Source organism: Stigmatopora nigra, chromosome 21 (assembly GCF_051989575.1).
Source record: "Stigmatopora nigra isolate UIUO_SnigA chromosome 21, RoL_Snig_1.1, whole genome shotgun sequence".
NCBI lineage: Eukaryota > Metazoa > Chordata > Actinopteri > Syngnathiformes > Syngnathidae > Stigmatopora > Stigmatopora nigra.
In genome coordinates, this window is record NC_135528.1 from 1,410,166 (window position 1) to 1,431,592 (window position 21,427).

At 33.9% G+C, this 21,427-nt stretch overlaps 1 protein-coding gene across 3 annotated transcripts; it reads left to right on the top strand.

Moving 5' to 3' along the window:
• The first annotated feature begins 1,160 nt into the window (after positions 1–1,160).
• On the top strand, positions 1,161–13,949 carry stx12 (syntaxin 12). 3 transcript variants are annotated; one of them, XM_077744057.1, is made up of 11 exons: positions 1,161–1,271; positions 1,849–1,984; positions 5,487–5,556; positions 6,628–6,727; positions 8,247–8,384; positions 9,430–9,473; positions 10,162–10,267; positions 11,063–11,135; positions 11,874–11,956; positions 13,394–13,497; positions 13,581–13,949. In XM_077744057.1, the coding sequence occupies exons 2-10, from the start codon at positions 1,885–1,887 to the stop codon at positions 13,484–13,486; spliced, it is 807 nt and encodes a 268-aa protein (XP_077600183.1). In that variant the 5' UTR covers positions 1,161–1,271; positions 1,849–1,884; the 3' UTR covers positions 13,487–13,497; positions 13,581–13,949. The 3 variants fall into 3 exon arrangements, with proteins under 3 accessions (XP_077600183.1, XP_077600181.1, XP_077600182.1); XM_077744055.1 differs by having other exon boundaries at positions 13,394–13,949; XM_077744056.1 differs by having other exon boundaries at positions 1,179–1,275; positions 13,394–13,949.
• The last annotated feature ends 7,478 nt before the right edge of the window (positions 13,950–21,427 follow it).

Below are 21,427 nucleotides of genomic sequence, written 5' to 3' on the forward strand. Positions count from 1 at the left end.
ATATATACTAATATTGATGATATTCATCTTTGAGGGCGGCCCGGTAGCACAGGTGGGTAGCATGTCGACTTCACCGCTCTGAGGTCTTGGGTTGAAATCCAGGTCGGTACACCTATCTGGAGTCTACATGTTCTCCCTGGCATACGTGGGTTTCCTCCGGGTATTCTGGTTTCCACCCACATTCCAAAAACATGTATGGTAGGCTAGTTGAACAATCTAAATTGCCCCTTGGTATGAGTGTGCGCGTGAATGGTTTTTCTCTCCTTGTGCGCTGCGGTTGGCTGGTTCGTTTTTAATATAACATGAACTTACAATTGTTTAGTGTCATGGGCATCAGCCTTATGTAAGCCTTATAATGAACAGAGCACATGCATTCTCATCTCATTTTCTGAACCACTTTATTCTCACTAAGGTCACGGGGGTGCTGGAGCCCATCCCAGCTGACCCAAGCCAAAGGGAGGAGAAACCCTGAAATGGTGGCCAGCCAATCGCTGGGCACAAGAAGACAAACAACCATTCATGCCCACACTCATACCAAGGGGCAATTTAGAGTGTCCAATCAGTCTACCATGCATGTCTTTGGAATGTTAGAGGAAACCAGAGTAACCCAGCCCAGGGAGAACATGTATAATCCACACAGGCTGACCGACCTAGATTTGAACCCAGGTCCCCCACTTTGCGACCGACCCGCTAAACACTCATTCACCGGACCGCCCATAATGATGAACGCAGTACACTTTCTGAATCAAAAAAATGCATCTGTTTTTTTCGCATACTACTACCATCCAGTGGTTCAAATTTGAAATTGCAGTTTAATTCAAACTATAATTAATATAACATTGACATCCATCACGCTAATGAATTCATATAAATACCTAAGAATCTCGCGTGCCTTAATTTTTGTGCGTTTGTGTAGTTTTGCTGGCAAATTGCATGTGTCGGAAAGATCGATAAACAAGAAAGATTTGTTTTCATGAAAAATTACAATTGCTACTAATACAAGTGCTTGAAAAAGACTCATGGCATGATAAAATAATGTGGCGTAATATTTGTGGTCCAGTGCAGACGTGTACATTTTTGTGTCCGAAATATCATGAGACATCTATTTTCAAATACGTATACTATATCTATAGTTTGACTGATCCGTTACTGGAGCCCCACCCACTACACGTGACGTAAGCCTCCATGTGACTGACCAGGAAGGGCAGGACTTTTTTTTTTGACTGCAAGAGAGAAACACAACGCCTATGTGTTCTTCCTCGACCAAATAAGCAAGTACCATGTTTAATTTACATCATTTTCCATGAAATACTTCTGTTTTAAACCAATATTGTTGGCCAAACACATATCATGTGCGAAGATCTTTGAATGCATGTCTGGAATTTTATCTTTATGTAGCTAGAAGGCTAACAGCTGAGCAGAGCTTAATTGTGTCGATCCAACATTGCTTTAAATCCACAACACTAGAATTGTACGCGAATACATTATTCACACAATTGTTTCTCTCTTTGGTTAAATAAATCTGATGTATACTTGCAGTTGTACTTGTTTTGATCATTTGATTTGAGGCATTCGCTAGCTAACAACCTAACAACCATCCCTAGTTACTCAATAGCTGACCTCATTCTAAGTCCAGTTAAGTTATAAATTTTGAATTGTTACTTATATCTAATGGGATGGGTCCTTAGTTTATCACCAAACAAACATACCTGGCCATGTAAAAGTAACCCTAAACTTGGATAAAAAGCTCCAGTTTTCTTATTTTACTATGGCAACAATCAAACTATTAAACACATCGTGTATTCGTACATTATCACGTTTTTAACACGTATCTAAATTTTTCTGCAGGCAAAATTTCAAGCAAACGGACATTGAAGTGACAACATGTCGTACGGTCAAGGAGAAAGTTATCGCCCAGCCCCTCGGGACTTCACAAGCCTTATCCAAACATGCAGCTCCAATATCCAGAAAATCACACAAAACAGTAAGTGCTGTCGCCTAGCATATTACAAACCACTTTTAAAATACCTCAAGAATCTATCATGGTGTCACTGCATAGTGAGGTGGGATGTAGCTCATAAACTATGACGCTGGTGTCAAACTCGTAGCCTGGGTAGCCAAATCAGGTCCATCACATTTTTACGGCCCGCTAAACTAAATCATAAGCATTCTATTTCTCACTATTATTAAAATTTGCTGGTGACTAACTTATTTTTTTGTTGTGGGCCACGTTGTAGTTTCGTGTTCATCTATAGTGAAGTTATGTCTTCCAACTAGGCTGCCAAAATTAATTGATTAATAAATTGTCATCTTTTCTTATTGTGCTGATTGAAAAAATCATTTTTTGGAGATTCAAATGAGAATAAATCTTCTGCAATTATTAAATTGATTATTAATTATGAAATATTACCTATTCATCTATAATCTCGTGGGCCGCCACTTTGACACCTGTTTTCTAGATAAAACATTGAATAATCCAAAAATTGAAACATCAAATCCATTCTGAATAGTTTTGACATCAATGTCCATAAATGGCAGCTAATAAGTCAAATAATTATGAGAATTAGCTGATATAATAACTGGAGCTACGATGTGAGCCGGTTAAAAAAAACTAGTTGACAGCCATGTACCATAAAATAAGGCATCAAAATGTAGTGTGAATAGATCATTTTCATGTAGGTATAGTGTTGTAATGCATTTGTAATGTTAATCTCTCACTGGTAATAAAACACTACTAATCTATTAGCTAATCCATTCTCAGTGTCCCTTAGGTACTGTTTGCAGACCTTGCATTTTTTTACTTGTGCTTTTAAATTTGTCAGATTAGAGGCAATTTGGCACTTGGTAACAGTATGTTTGAAAGGGAGTGTAGGAGGGTACTCACACCCATCAAATTTATGTGATGACTATGTCAAACTATGTTAAACTGAGTTGTTTTTGGTTAAATGTAGAGATTCCTCGCTCGAAAATCTTCAACAGCAAGGTAATTTATGTTTAGTGTATTCAGTGTCTTATCACATTTTTCATGTCATATTGCAAATGAAAGCAGATATGGAGCACTATTTAAAAAAAAAACAATTTGTTTTGTTATTACTACCAAAGTATACAATACCAGTAAGTTACACTTTCTTATTAATAAAGAATTCAATCATTTTCTTAATGAAAGTATTTCATTGTCTCACTATTTTATTAATCAATCAAATAGATTGATAGAAAAACTATCAAAACTTATTTTATCAAGTTTTCCGTATAAACCATTGCATATTTACACCCTTGCAAAGAGTTCAACAGCTTTTTTTCAATCAATAAAAACAGACCATTATTGCTTGGCATCAGTTGATCATGCCCCCACACTGTTTTCATAACATGGTGTGTCTCATGTTGTAGCCGGTGAGTTAATGTCTAGAGTTAAAATAAAGACTGAGGCTCTTTGTTTTCTCCCTCTGAGCAGAAAGTGGGCCATGTGAGTGTCACATGCTGCTTCTTAAGCCACTTGCACATTGGCTTCTCAGTAAATCGTATCATCAGGGGTGTAGCAGTGGAGATTAATTCCATTTATTACTTTGAGAGAGAACTCACAGGAGCGAGACGCTGCTGTGTTGGAAGTTTGCGGTCATTGAGCTGTTGTGGCTTGCCATATTAAGATAATTAGATGTATGATGATTTGTGTCCATGAATTTGTTTTCAGTACAAAGGGTAAATGGCATTTTTGAGTGTTAAAATGTTACACTGGTCGTGAACCTCACTTGCCCATCAATACCATACACAGGCAATTTTAGGTCTTGACATCAAGTTTATATTGTCAGTGTGTAAGGAGCTTTTTTCTCTACCAGTAATTTAATTAGTTGACTGAGAACACAGACTTGAAGCAGCTTTTGAGGTAGTGACTGTTTACTGTGTCACCCTTTTATTTGTCTTTTAACATGTTTAAGACAAAATGTTTTATTGATTAGTTTGGATTGGATAACTTTATTCATCCCGTATTTGAGAAATTTCATTGTCACAGTAGCAAGAGGGTGAGCATGCAGATACAGGAAAATACATTTTAGACATAAAAAGATAGGTGATAAATAAGATAATAAATAAATAAGTGTGTTGTTGATATATATATATATATATATATATATATATATATATATATATATATATATATATATATATATATATATATATATATATATATATATATATATATATATATATATATATATATATATATATATATATATATATATATATATATATATATATATATATATATATATATATATATATATATATATATATATATATATATATATATATATATATATATATATATATATATATATATATATATATATATATACATACACACATACACACATACACACATACATATATATACATTTATATATATATATACATACACACAGATGTACATGTATTACATTTTTTAATTACATTATAATATATAATAATGATATAATACAATATATTATTATTATTACATATTTTCAATTAAATAATTTCTCAGGGATTTACATAAAAGTCATGTGAAATCATTCAAATCCATGAATTTTAAAAAAAGTAGTTATGTACCAAAGGTCCTGCAAAGACGAGCAATTTATTGCTGAATTGAGAGCTATACCATTGAACAGTTTTTTGCCTCCTGAATCGACAGATTTTTTGGGGCGGGCGCGAACAGGATATCTACTAATGTTATTATAAATCTGGCCTCTCACTATATTGGAATTAAACACAGTTCGTGAGCAATTGAAACTTCTTCATAATCATTGGGCATTCAAACTATGTGTACAAGTAACTACCTCCTGCCCACTTCTTCCTTCAGGTTTACAGTAGCTTGCACGGTAGATGAATTGTGATAGCATAGAAAAAAGGTAGACAATGTCACATCAATTTCCCGCGTTGCAACTAATAAAAATAGTGTTCCCTCGGTTATCGCGGTTAATGGGGACCGGGATAAGTGAATTTCCGCGAAGTAGGGATGCCCTTTCAAAAATGCTTAATTTGAATTTAATAAAAAAAAATATATATATATTTTAACCCCCCCCCCCCCCCTGTGTACAGTACACCATATAGAATACGGGGAGAGAGAGTGAAATTCATGTTATAACAAAAAAAGTGTAAAATATGTTGTCTCAATGTACAATTTGTATCCCCCCCCCAAAAGCGAAGCTCTGAGTCCGCGGTGGCTGAACCGCGATGTAGCGAGGGAACACTGTATTTGACAGCAGGGCGTGGTTTGAGGACAAGCAGCGGACATGTCTACAGCTTTTGACAACTGACACATCAGCATTTTTTCTAGTAAATAAATTTTGACAGGCTTATTAACACTAGTGTGTTAAATTGTTTCGTCATGTGTACTTCCATTCAATTGGACCAATTGAATTAAGCTTGTAACTGACTGCCGCCACCATGGAAATGCATTTCACAGGCAGTTTGTCTCAACTGGTTTCACATTGACTGTTTCTTTTTTATTACAGCTGCTCAGATCAAGAACATGGTCAGCCAGTTGGGGACTAGACAGGACAACAGTGAACTTCAAGATCGACTGTATGTATTCACCACCAAGATAGTGTAAAAACTATATGATCAGGTCGAGTCGTCACTTTGATAAAACCTTTTGATTGAACAATTTTTCATATTAATATTTTATTATTAGTCAAAGAAAAGACATGCTGAAACTCATTAAAATATCTCGCTTTTATATAAAAAACCTTTTTATATATCACATTTTCTTGCATACAAGCCGTATTTGTTATATGCGTACAAGACTTTCTAGACTGTTTTTTACCAGTAGATGTCAGCAAGTAACATGTATTATTAGTTGGTTATTTTCTGTTTTGCAGTAAGAAATCAACCATTACTGGATGAATTAATTCCTTATGACATTGACCCTAAAATTGTGCTTTTGATTCATACAGTATCTCAGAAATACCACGTGTGATGATTTTCCTTTCAAAGTTAAACATTTGTACTCCCTATTAAAACCATGAACATGGAAGTGAAAATTGTGGATCAGGGGCAGCTTGTACAGGAGAAATTGTATAATTCAACGATTTTAAGGCAATTTTATGGGTGCGGCGGCGACTTATATCCGAGTAAATTTTGTAATGATTAAAGCAGGCCTCACGTTATCTCATGTTTAAAGAAAAGATGCCTAGAAATATTCAAACCTCAGCATATCACCTGGCCCTCATTTGTCACATATATGGAATCCTGTTAATATTAATCTTATTGTTGCATTTATATGCCTTGTTTGACGCTGATTTATGGGGGCAAAAGGGTGTGTAAAAGGGGGCTTATCCTTCAAACTTATATTAAATAATGTCATGTGAGTTACTCTGAGATCTTAAACATGCATTAACAAACAGGCGGTTTCAAGCCCTGAGTTACTGTTTGACTTTAATAATCCCTCCAAAATCAAAGAGTTTTCGTTGGGACCAAGAAACCCAGCATATTGTTGTGATTTAGTACTGGTTTTGCGACTTCGGAAACTAGCATATAATAAATTTATCAGGAAAGAACCAATCCAGAATTTTGAAACTGACCTGACCTGATGCCATAATAGAACTGCATGGTAACATATTTCTCAAAAACTGAAAACTATTACTGTTTCCACAGGCAGCAGATACAGCATTACACTAACCAGCTTGCAAAAGAAACCAACAAGCACCTGAAGGAGTTGGGCTCAGTTCCTTTGCCAATATCTTCATCGGAGCAAGTCAGTACAATATTCTTCTCCTGTAGCCTGTAAAAAAATCTCACAGGACACCACCATCTAAAAATCTTCTAATTTAACTTTCACCTATATATAGAATATATAGCCATTCTCATTTATTTTTATCAACAGGATCAAAGAAACAAAGTACAGTGTTCCCTCGCTACTTTGCGGTTCAGCTACCGCGGACTCAGAGCTTCGCAGATTTTTTGGGGATTTTTTGGGGATTTTTTTTTTTTTAAATACAAATATTACATTGAGACAACATATTTTACAGTGTTTTTTGTTATAACATGAATTGCACTCTCTCTACCCGTATTCTGTATACAGGGGGGGGTAAAAAAAAAAATTAAATTAAAAAAAAAAAATTGGGAATTAAATTCAAATTAAGCATTTTTGAAGGGGAATCCCTACTTCGCTGAAATTCACTCATCGCGTGTGGTCCCGGTCCCCCTTAACCGCGATAACCGAGGGAACACTGTATTTTAATAATAACTTCCGGCTCATGTGATGTAAAAAAAAGTAATGTATCAATGTTATTCTTTTTTTTTTCTTTCATGATTTCATAACTTTTTCTCCAAAGATAACTTCAATCGTCTATTAGGGTTTTTTGTGTTCACACAGACTTTGCTGCTCAACTTTTTGCGACAGAAACCAAACCCTTTTTGGTACATGTTACATTAAAAATAAGCATTAAAACTTAAATTTTATAATATCACTTTCTATCTAATCTAATAATTTCCCATGGCCCACCTGACTATCACTCACAGCACACCAGTGTGTCGTGGCAGAGTGATTGGCAAACACTGGTCTAGTAGGATTCAGTGCAATAGTGTTTTCAGTGAATGTTAATATTTTTAGTTGGCAATTGTTTTGAACAGTAATATTTGGATTTTCTTATCTTGAATAAATACACCAAAATATCAAATAAAGATTCTCACAAATGAAGCTTTATGTCACTGGGCTGTACCTAAGAATTATTAATACAACTCATTGTTAGATATTAGATCGGTTACTAATAATACAAATACTATGTATTTGTCCATATACAAAAGTACAGTGTTCCCTCGCTACTTCGCGGTTCAGCTACCGCGGACTGAGAGCTTCGCGGATTTTTTTTGGAAAAAAAAATACAAATATTACATTGAAACAACATATTTTACAGTTTTTTTTTGTTATAACATAAATTTCACTCTCTCTACCCGTATTCTTTACGGTGTACTGTATAGAGGGGGGTAATTAAAAAAAATGGAATTAAATTCAAATTAAGCATTTTTGAAGGGGAATCCCTACTTCGCGGAAATTCACTTATCGCGGGTGGTCCCGGTCCCCATTAACCGCGATAACCGAGGGAACACTGTATCACAAATGACGTGTGCAAGATAATAATAAGGTCTGAATCCTTTTGTATTCAATTACTGACCATGATTTTTTTTAAATCAGACTGTTAATCAAAGCTTGTTCATAATTCCAATTTCAATCACTTTCTAATGCTACTTTTTCTTCACCCTTCTGTGTCCAGCGGCAGCAGAAAATTCAGAGGGAACGACTGATGAATGATTTTTCTGCAGCTCTTAATAACTTCCAAGCAACGCAGAGACGTGCAGCAGAGAAGGAGAAGGAATCAGTAGCCCGAGCAAGAGCTGGATCTCGTCTATCAGTATGTAGGAGTTAGTGAACTTTTGATCAATATTTAAATAAAGAACGCGGAAAAAAAGCAAGGCTGTGCAAAATAACTTTAATAACATGTAATTTATTGCGTCCTAGAGAAAAAAGAGCTTTCTAGGTAATGCCTCACCTTACAAAAGACCAACTAATGAAAAATCCAAGTTAGAGTTGAATCAAGTTGTATGTTTATGTGGGTACACATACGTAATCGCACAATTTACAATGGTTTCTCTTAGCTGCCAAAAGTTATGGGCGTAGTTGCCCAAACCCAATGGAAAATGGTGTGTTATTGAATTTAATGGTTTAATCGATCATTTTCCTTAACTTTCAACACATTTTACACAATCTGTACACGTGTGTAATTTTTAAACTGTTTAGGAGTAATATTGGGGGCTTTGAACAAATCAGGCCTTTTTTATGTAAAATGTTACTCTACTTACGAAAATATCATGTGACCTAACCACTTATATTTTTGTAAGGTGAGATATGACCGTAAAATATAGTATTGGCTCTTTTTGATATTGGATAATTAATCATCTTGGCAGGCCCACATTGTGTATTCACAGCCTTGCTGTCCTCTGGATTCCTCTTTGTGTTGCATATTTTGTAATTGCTTCACATGGATGTCAAAAACTGGTTATGGTTTTACATGGTGGTAACATTTGCGTACCTTTTGGTTTTGCGTTACGCATTTTTATTTATGTCCTGATATTTATCGATACTGATATTTATTTAGAACGGGCTAAGCACAATGTGTGGAACAAAAGTCCTAAAAGTTGTACAAGTTCTATTGTTTACATTTTAAAAAACACAAGGATTTAAAGTATTTTTTCCTGCCGTTTGCACCAAAAATTAAACAAATGAAGAACTCCAAAAACAACTAAACTGAATTAGCAAATGGTCTATCATTACGCCCTTGTTGTTTTGGTTTGTTAGTTCGTGTTGTGAAGTCATTCATAAATACAGTCAAAAACATTTTAATTTCCATTTTTCTCACACAGAATAACAACAGATCTTTCTTTCCCTTTGTCATTTAGAGCGAAGAAACTGCGCGAGAGGAGAAGCTTGTGTCATTTGATAAGTAAGTGGATGCCAATTATTCCCATTTGGTCAGATTAAGATGGACTGTACATCATGCAGTAATATACTGATTTTTGCGGGTAATGTAGACCAGACATATAATCAAAAAACCATGATGTAGGATCACCCTTAATATTCCTACATACCATACTACATGTTTTCGCACCTACGTGAAAATACAAGTACATTTATCAAGAAGTGTATTTTTTTAAATATCCCAGGGATATGAAAAGACAATAATGTATTAATATCTAAATATAATCTATAAATTAAAAAAAATGTGAATACGTTAAGTACTGCACTCACAGTGAAAATAATACCCCTTCGCTTGATTGGGAGTTTCAGATTTAGACATTTTATAACCTTTTTTTTATATACACCAGAAATAAAATCACACTTCCTTTTAATTTAGTTTATTCATTACTTATTTTCTGACAGGACTTTACCAACGATTAAATGACTACTCATCATCAATTGTATTGTAACTTATACTGTATCTGCAGTCAGTAATGTTTCAGACTGAATGGTACATTGTTTTACAATACTTGCCAGTATGCAGTAAAACTAGAGCACAGTTATTATTTAAAACTGTATCGGCTTGTGTGTGCATAGTTTTTTATTGTTTTAAATATACTTTGCATTCAAATACACACATGCATTCCAACTTTTCAATGTTTTTCGGTCAACAGTCAGGGTGACTGGGGTCAAATGACCACTCAGACAGAGGAGGCAACCATCACTGAGGAGGACCTAGAACTTATTAAGGAGAGAGAAACTAACATCAGACAGCTGGAGGTCAGAAACTTCCTCTCATTCACATTCATTTAGGCCTGGGTAATATGACGAAAATTGTTACCATGATGGAAAAAAAAATCAGTCAATGTTTGTAAGTACTTATTATGATAACTTATATTTCTTTCTTTCAAATTTGAAACTTCAGTCTTCTGAGAATAAGTAAATAAATTATTTTCCTCATTTTTCAATTATTAAAGTAACTATGTTACCTTATTTTAAGACAAAAGAGAATATAAAATATGATGATTCTAAAAAGCATTTTTGTTGCTCTGTTGTGCAATAGAGATAAGACAGCCCCTCAGACTATGAAAAAAAATGAATAATTAAACTTCCTGAAATTTTAACTGGTGTCTATATTTTTATAAATTTCCCTTCAAACCAAAAGTTGCTGTGCAATATGAAATAATTAACATTATAACCATTAGTAAGTAGACTACACAAGAAACTAAATTTACCTCACATGACCATTTAGAATAACATTTGCTAAAAACGAGGACACTCCTTGATATCAAGTAAGAAAAGGCTGCCCTCAAATTAGGAGAGCGAGTTAAAATGGGTGGGTTTAGGAAATTTTCAAGAAGGCCTCTGTTTGTGGACAGATATTTAAGAGGCATTTAAAAACAAGGAAACTACAGTGAGATTTCACTTGGAGCTTTTAGTCTCTGTGTTGCCCTGCTTCTCATAATCGCTCAGCTAGCTGTGTTATAGCTCTTTTATGCTTTGTTTTAGCCGCTCTATAGCTTATAATAGCTTATTATATATTATATATTTATATATATATTTTTTTTTTTATAGTCGGACATCATGGATGTCAACCAGATCTTTAAGGACCTCGCAGTGATGATCCACGACCAAGGAGAGATGATTGGTGAGAAGAAACAGGTTTTTGACTATGAAACACAAAATGAAAAATGCATTCAAAGGTCTGAATTGACTATAAGGAATGAATAAGAATGATGAATGAAAAAAAATCATTAATGTATAACTGCAACTAATGTTTGAAAAAAGATTAGACTTGTTGCTCTATTAATAGATGAATCCAGGGAAAGAAAAATGTTTAATTAATTCCAAAACATTACTTTATTTGAAATTGAACAGCAAATCCTCAAATATAAATCGTTTATGATTGATTTGCAGTTTTGTCTGCAAATATGCTGATCAAAACAGATATTTCCACATTTCTCACTTGGCTTTAACAACGGTAATTAGTTTACTGCCGTTGAGAAGGAATGAAATCTGAGATCAAAATTGTTACCCATTAATTTATGTTTTTTATTAGTTCTTAATTATTCAATGTTCCTTTTATATGAAGAAAAGCTTGAAAATAACCATCAACCACCAAAACAAATAAGAACCATCTATTTTAATAAAAAGATTGTATATAATCTATTTAAAAGAAAAAAAATCCCCATTTCGGAGTTTGCTTAATAAAAAAAAAGAAATGACAACATGATATGGATGAGCAATTTCTACTGTCCCATGGCTGGTAGTGTGGCTCAGGTAATCAATAGTTAGTTTATTCTTACACTTTAAACTAGTTGTAATTGTAATTGTGAACAGCTTTTAAATGCCAATTGTGTAACCCAATGTAATTTCTGTTTTGCAGATAGTATTGAGGCAAATGTAGAAAATGCTGAAGTCCATGTTGAGCGAGGTACAGAACAACTACAGCGAGCCGCCTACTACCAAGTAAGTCATGGCAGTGATGTGTTATCATTGCATTTATATAGTGTCGATTTTATAGTTGGTCATTTACAGAGGAGTATTGAGGTTTTTTGACAGTGCATTTTTTAGTGGATAAAAAAATAGATAAATTATTCAACATAATTCATAGATTAGTAAGTTCATTACTCACATTTTTTGGGAATAGTAGAACCATTCCACTGAAAATTGCTGCTTTTGGTTAAGGTTTTGGTAAAAATGTTGGTCCTGTTTATCAAAGAAAATACAGGGTGACCCAAAAAGATGCTTACCCATGAAAATTTCCTTTTTGTACACTCTGGTATGATTTTGTCGCAAAATAGATCTCCAGGGAGAATATCTTCTGCTGATTTGTCCAAGACATTTTTGGGGCAATATAGCTGAAAACGATCATCCATAGGTCCACTTTTCACGTCCTGCAACAGCCGGTATGGGGTTTTCAGGACGGTTATTAGTAGTAAGAAGAGATTGATAACCGATATTTGGAGCCTATATCACTTGCAGTAATATTGTAAAAATTGGTCTAAAAGAATTTAATAATACAATAGCTGAACTTTATAGAACTCTGTTAAATAACGCAAATGATAAAGTGAAAAAAATATTTTGTATCCCATATTTATGAAAAAATATATTGAAGATTCTCACAACGCATGGTGATGTATGTAATTGATTTTACAATTAAACTTTATTTTCATAGCGGAAAGGCAACAGAAAGTGAAGTTTTAAATTGATTGCTTCATATCGGCTGGTCGGATTAAAAACGGCCGATGTACGTCAATTTGCCAAATATTGGTCGATCACTCCTCTAACCTGTGTATTGATAAGCCTCAGATGTCTCTGTCTTACTCTGGAATATTTGCATGTATTTTACACAACAAGATTTAGTTCAACAAAACTATATATTTTCTTCCATAATTAACATTACCACTCTTAGTTTTGTGTTCCTCATTCATATGCAAGCAAACTGTCAGGGAAGCCGGTCACCAGCTGTATCATCCTGAAGCAGGCTGAAAACATTGAAAAGAAAACCCATGTAACATGAAAAAACATTTAACTCCATTGATAATATCCAATTTTCTTTGATTTCTAAGATCGCAGTGGACGAAGTCCTCTTCCAATTCCCATAGTGGTTGATAAACCAGTTTAGGGGTTGTTGCTATCAGCATGGCTGCACCGCTAGAGCACACTGTAGCTGTCAGTCCTCTTTAAATCTGTCCGACCATACACAGCTAGCCTGAAACCATTCTGTTTAATGGTATCAAGCATCAAACAAAATTATGATCGGCAAAAAAGGTGTCTAACAAGACGAAGAAAGTGCCTTTTTGGTGCTAGCATAGCGCCCTTTCGTAGAATACAGGAAACACTGGTGTAAGGTACCCTAATGTCTATATTTGTTGATAACTCATTTTGGTTTCCCGATGACAGCAAAAATCCCGGAAGAAGATGTGCATCCTGGCATTAGTCTGCGCTATTGCCCTGGCTATTCTTGTCATCATCATCTACGAATTGGCCAAGTGACCAAACTCCAGGTTAATTACTTTGTTATTACTCCATTTTACTTTGTCCTACCCGCTTGAAAGTACTTGCTTGGTGAGACTTCTCATTTCATCAGGATCATAGGCATCAATTAGTGCAGAGCTCCAGAGATAATAATCTGGAATATCTATGGATTTCTTTCCTCTTTGTAAAATAGTGACACTTGTATGAACAGTAATTTAAGGGGTCCTGAGGTGGTTTAAGGAGAGTTATTTGTTTTTCTTTTCTGCACTAATGCTGTCACTGTATTTCTAATTATTGCAATTAGCTGACTGAACCAGGCAATTAGGATGTCTTTGTATTATTATATTTTGGCTCTTATTGCGGCACATTCTCATGAAAAAGTGTGTTTATTGCACTTTTGATGGTCTGATTGAGCAAGTCAGTTTTAGACACTTTTAAAGCTGAATGGGCGTTAAGAATAAATTATAATCACACATTTTCAGGTGGACTCCAAGTGGTGATTGTAGTATAACTGTTATATACATGTCTTAACAGACGGGCAGTAAATCCATATTTGTAAATATTACACTGTTCTGCATTGTAACCTGCCATATCAAGTTTATCTTGAAAAAGCAACTCCTGCTTGAGGTAGCATTTAATTTGAATATATATATAATAAATGTCTTGAATACAGTATTATGTGTGGGTGTTTCACTTTGGGTTCCTTTGTATGTGATGCACAGTTGAAATATTCTGGAATCTATGGCAAACAAAAATAATAATTTTGACATTGACATTTGACATTTTTCCCCAAACCATTGCTTCTGGGATCTGCGCTCTCCAAAAATTGTAGTTCATACATTTTTAATAGAGTAAATTGTGATTAAAAGGAGCTGTTCTAAGCATAGTCAATATTAAATGTTTAAACGTTTCCAAAGCCCTTTGGAATGGTGATTAGGACTATGAATTTAAAATTTAAATACAAAAAAATAAATCATGAATAATGACACAAGGAGGCGCCGATGTGTTTTGCATTAGTGGAAAAGCTTGACAAGTGGTCTCCACTGCAAGTGAGAGAGAATGAACAGTTCAGGAGGTAACAGTATTTAAGTATTTTCATAATATAACATGGTATTTGAACAACGTGCTATATTGCAAGTTCTCCCACTTAGAAACCATGGAGGGGTCTGAAATTTTCATCGGGTCCACTATAAGATAAAAAAAAGCTATATATATATATATATATATATATATATATATATATATATATATATATATATATATATATATATATATATATATATATATATATATATATATATATATATATATATATATATATATATATATATATATATATATATATATATATATATATATATATATATATATATATATATATATATATATATATATATATATATATATATATATATATATATATATATATATATATATATATATATATATATATATATATATATATATATATATATATATATATATATATATATATATATATATATATATATATATATATATATATATATATATATATATATATATATATATATATACATATACATATACATATACATATACATATACATATACATATACATATACATATACATATACATATACATATACATATACATATACATATACATATACATATACATATACATATACATATACATATACATATACATATACATATACATATACATATACATATACATATACATATACATATACATATACATATACATATACATATACATATACATATACATATACATATACATATACATATACATATACATATACATATACATATACATATATATATATATATATATATATATATATATATATATATATATATATATATATATATATATATATATATATATATATATAAAATAATAATTAGTAGTAGTGGTGGTAGTGGTGGTAGTGGTGGTAGTGGTGGTAGTGGTGGTAGTGGTGGTAGTGGTAGTAGTGGTGGTAGTGGTAGTAGTGGTAGTAGTGGTAGTAGTGGTAGTAGTGGTAGTAGTGGTAGTAGTAGTGGTAGTAGTGGTAGTAGTGGTGGTGGTAGTAGTAGTGGTAGTAGTGGTAGTAGTAGTAGTGGTAGTAGTAGTAATAATAATAATTAAAATCAGAAATCACAATGTATGATTTAAAAAAGAAACGATATAGGTATTTGTCATGCCAGAACTCTTGTATGCTTAAGGGGCCACTACTTGGTTTTCCTGGCTGTGTACATCGCGTCATAGTCATGTTGGTAGACCCAAAAACGACCCATCTTTAATGCTCTGACTTGAAGGAAGGAGGTCGTTCCCCAAAATCTAACAATACATGGGTCCGATCATCCTCTCCTTACATGATCCTTACTATCACACAAATATTTAATTAACAAGCAATGAATTGTGAATACTGGATTTTTCTTATTATATTATATCTCATAGTGGAAAATTTCAGACTCCATGATTTCTAAGTCGGAGAACCTGCAATATAGCAGGGTGTTCAAATACTTATTGAACTGACTGTATACCCTGCCTTGTGAAAGTTTGTCCACCTTGAACTTTTCAACCTTTTGCCACATTTCAGGCTTCAAACAAAGATTTTTTTTTGAATTGTCAAGAATCAAGAAGTGGGATACAATCGTGAAGTGGAACGAAAATTTATTGGATATTTTAAACTTTAACAAATGAAAAACTAAAGTGAACGAAATTGAGGAATATCAGACCACTGCAAACCTTGGACAACAATCAGTTAGTCGTGTACTGCACAAATCTGGCCTTTTTTGGAAAAGTGTCATTTCTCAAATATATCCATAAGAAGCCACCTGGGAGGCACCAAACGTGGAAGCAGGTGGTCTAGTCAGATGAGACCAAAATCGAAACGATATGTTTGGCGTAAACGCAACACAGTTTATTACCATGAACACACAATACCCACTGTCAAACATGGTGGTGGCACCCTCATGGGTTGGGCCTGCTTTTCTTCAGCAAGGACAGGGAGAATGGTTAAAATTTATGGGAAGATAAATGGAGCCAAATACAGGACCATTCTGGAAAAAAATCTATTGGAGTCTGCAAAACATCTGAGACTGGGGCAAAGATTTATCTCCTAACAGGACAATGATCCAAAACACAAAACCAAATCTAGATATGATGGAATGATTCACAAATTAACGTATCCAGGTGTTAGAATGGCCAAGAAACAGACATAAATCCAATCGAGAATCTTTGGGCAGAACTGAGGACAGCTGTTCACAAATGCTTTTATTTGTTAAAAAAGTTTAAAATGTCCAATAAATTTTGTTTCACTTCACGATTGTGTCCCACTTGTTGATTCTTTACTGTAAAGTCACATTACCTAAGAGTGAATAATAGTTGTATAATTTATTATATCAGTCTATTTTTAATCAGAATGCAGTCATACCTCTACTTAGAAATTACCGTATTTTCACGACTATAAGGCGCACCTAAAAGTAAAAAAATAAATTTTCTCCCAAATAGACAGTGCGTTTTATAATCCAGTGCGCCTTATATATGGAAAAAACTGAAAACAAAAAACCACCACTGTCGGATATTAAAAAAACACAAACACCTGAACTGAAACAATACTGTTAAATATGCAGATGCCAACGTAGTTTACAAAATCTTCCATCATATAGCTCCTCCCCGACTGCAAGATTTTTTACAAAAAAAAAATCCAAAACATCTACAATGGCTGGATCTAGAGGTGACTGTGTAGTGAGTGCTTCATACCTGGAAGTCAATAGCAATTACCATATTTTCACGACTATAAGGCGCACTTAAAAGTCTTAAATTTTCTCCAAAATAGACAGTGCGCCTTATAATACAGTGCGCCTTATAATACAGTGCACCTTATAATACAGTGCGCCTTATAATACAGTGTGCCTTATATATGGAAAAATGTCATTCATTGAGGGTGCGCCTTATAATGCAGTGCGCCTTATAGTCGTGAAAATACGGTATATTCATTTTAAGACATTAATCAATCATTTTCTCATATTTTTTCTCATTTTTGTGTTTCTCTGTCTGATCTTTCATACAAAATTGGAACACTTGGACCAATTTTAAAGGGTTTAAATGGCAGTTGTATGAGGACCGTGGAACGAATTAGAGAATTTACATATAAAGTACACCTACTTACAAAATGTTCAAGTTATGAAAAAAGTTCCGGAACCAATTAATTTTGTAAGTAGAGGTACAAGTGTAGTTACTCTGACTCAGAGTCAATCTTCAGTGGCACAAAGGTGCGTGAGAAGAAACAACAATGTGATGTAGAAAGTCTGTTTACGACTCTGGGGATTTTGCTTTCATGTCTGCTGGTTTTCTAAGTACAGACCTTGTAATGGTTAACTGGTATGGCAAAGAGTGGCAGCTCTCACTCCAGTCCATTCTACGCTATACATGTGTACTCCGGAATTAACTAGCTCTGTTGCTCAATGTCTACTAAAAAGTTGGAACTCGAATGTAAACACAGAGCTCAAATTAGAAAGTTAATGGTGGCCTTCATATACAGTGTTCCCTCGCTACTTCGCGCTTCAGCTATCGCAGACTCAGAGCTTCGCGGATTTTTTTCAGGAAAAAAATAAATAAAAAATGTAAAGATATTAAATTAGAATTATAAATTACATCATTTTACAAGAGGTGGAAACAAAATATTCAATAAGAATTAGTAATTGCATCAAAAAATGGCCAAAGAAATGGTCAATAACCTGGTGAGAGTTCAGGAATCGCGTTGATGACGTCATGGCTGTTCTAGGCGCATCTTCACCGCCCAAAAAAAACAATGTTCACAACTCCCAATAACGATGTTTCTTACGTGCAAAAAAACTGCAGAAGATCCTCCATCCGGACTACTATGATGTTTTTGCTTGGTGGTGCTTTTGTGCATGTGTTACACGTTTCTTTAAGCATTTTTGAAGGGGCACGCCTACCTCGCGGAATTGCAGCTATTGGGAATTGCAGCTATTGCGGGGATCCCGGTCCCCATTAACCGCGATAACCGAGGGAACACTGTAATGCCTTAGTACAAAGTTCCATTTTTATATACAGTATTGCATTAAAGAAGTTGTTTTTGTACATTTTGATTCCAGAAATGCAATAGCATGGTTTTATTAGCTATAGCTATATGTAACAAACTTAACATAAAGTGTGTTTTGAGCGAAGTACAATACTTGCGCTTCCTAGAAAAATAAATAAAATCTTTGTTTGTCTCCCATTCCTAGCAAAGTCAAACTGTGTCCAGACTGGCTATTAATTAAGAAAAAAAATAAATGATGTGATAAAGATACAAACTATTGTGTTTGTATATTCACCAAGTGATGTAATCCTGTGGGAATATAACCAGGCTGTGTGACTGATAAGAGCCAATACAACATACAGTGTGCATGAGGCAGGGAGTGTTCTGTTTACATTCCAAATACTTGGATCACATTTTCCATAAGTGTCACTCGCAGGTAATTAACAGGAGCAATGGATAGCAGATGTCAGTCATGCTTTGATGATGCACATAGTATTTGTTTACTCACAGTTTGAACATTGCAAAGTTATTGGATGGCTTGCACTGTCAATTTGGCTCCAATATTTACTTTTGTCACAGAAAAAAAAACATTCAAATGTAGGTGTTGATTTCAATTCTCACACGAGCTTGACATTTCTCTCTGCATCATTCCCACCCAAATATCATGTAATAGTGACGCACACAACTTTGTCCCCTCCCGTGCAGAGTGGATGTGGTGGTTTTACCACGACTAACTCGTACTGCCAGACACCCTATGTGAATGTGAGCCTGATCCAAGCTTTGACGCACTTGATGTCACACGACTGTTTTGCCTCACAGCAACAAAGTATTACAACAACACCAGAATTAGTAACACTTCCATCAACATGAGGCTAGTCAACAGAAAAAAGATCGCACTGAGAAACTCAAGAGAGAACCAACAACTGGAATGTGTCAAGTATTTAAAAAAGGCTGGATACTGATGCTAAGAATAGAGAATCATCATGGAACATTTTGTGATTTAAAAAAGTATTACTCACGCATTTGTCCTACTACAAAGAACAATACAAGCAATTCATTGAATATTAATGATATCATTTTTAGATATATGGCCAGCAACAAACTGAATGATAGTTCCTGCCTCATGTAGAGATATAATTAACCAAAACAACAAAGTAGTTGCCAGGGTCCGGAAATGGAAAGATTAAGACTGGCCACTGTAATCTTCTGATTTAAATCTTACAGAACATTCATTTTACCTGCTCAAGTGAGTGTAAATAATTACCTTACAAGTGCGAGCCACATCCTGCTCTCTAATGTTTTTTTCAGAAGAAAAAAAAAGTTTTGTTATTAACTACACAACCTTCCAATTTGATTGTTTCCAAGATATGTTTTGTCCCAAGTGGGCCTGGTGCCTTAGTAAATATAATGCAACCATTAAATAACAAATCATATTTCCGCTATGTTACTACGCCAGTTCCTCATCTTCATGACCAGTTTGTCAGTCAAACTCCTCAAAATGTATTACTCATATCATTATTTCAATAGTCTTTTTAAATATATTTATTTTAGACTTGGGAAGATAAAATGATAATAATTATCGTCAAACTATTTTTGTCAACAATAATAATAAAACATTTTGATAAATTGTAATATGTTTAAACTGCAATTACACCAACCGAACACCTCAAAGAAACGCTATTCCCAGTATTTATTTATTGATTATTTATTTTTGCACTTCATGGTGAAGCTTTAAATCTCATTATTGAATTAAATTCTAAATGAGATGAAGGACAACACCAAGACGACCCAGTAAATGATCCAAGTGTAGTGTCCTTGTCATTTTCATTCTTTTATTTTTTTTAAACTTCTTAAATACCTGTGCAAAAACAGCACCCTTTTTTTTAACCTATTTTAACCAATTGTCCTCATTTGAGGAAAGTGCGATTCTTTTCTTACTCTATATCAGGGTGTCAAACTCCCTTTGGTCTGCGGGCCGAATAGAGCTTAATTTGAGCTCAAGCGGGCCGGACCAGTAAACTCATTGCAAAATTACATAGAACTAACAATAAGCCCACTTTTTTCCTTTGTATTAGTCACTAATACTAATAATTATTGCAAAGAATGAGTAAATTATCAAAATGTTTATTAACAGAATTTTCCTTTTACATTATGAACAATATATTATGAACAAGAGAATAACATAAGAACATAAATAAAGTATATGCAATTTTTACAACACTTTTACACAGTTAAACATATATTTTTAAGTGTGTTTAAGTGAAAAACACTGCACCCCTAGTGGATAATACAAGAACTACACATTTTAAAGAACATTCATTTTTTTTATACAATGCAGCTTTCTTCCCCGGGTCGTACCAAACCACCAGACGGGCCGGATCCGGCCCGCGGGCCGTATGTTTGACATCCCTGCTCTATATCATCACTCATATCAAACTCCTTCTTAGCTCTTCCTGGAATCAGCTTGACACCTGTGCTCTATATCAAGTAATTTTCCAATTTTGTGCAAATGTTATGAAAACATTGCAAAAATCTAAAACTCATTAACTTAGGGTAAAATGGTTAAGTTGAAATTAATTTCATCCAACTTTTTAAAAAAATGGCTACGTGAGTTAAATTTAGATCCTTTCTTTTTGTGAGGCTTATAATAGTCTGCTTCCTAATGTGATGTCTTCAGTTGATAATTTTATTCATCTCATATTTCATATCATAACTTTTGGTTTAAAGGGAAATTTATAAAAAATAAAGATGCCTGTCAAAATTTATGGAGGTTTTATTATTTATTACTCTTAATAGTCTAATGAGGGAGTTCTCTTATCTTTATTGCACAACAGAGGAACAAAAAACCCTTTAGTACTAATCCTGCGGGTGGGCATTTTGTTCCATTATCTCAGTCCAAACTAAAGCGATAATGTC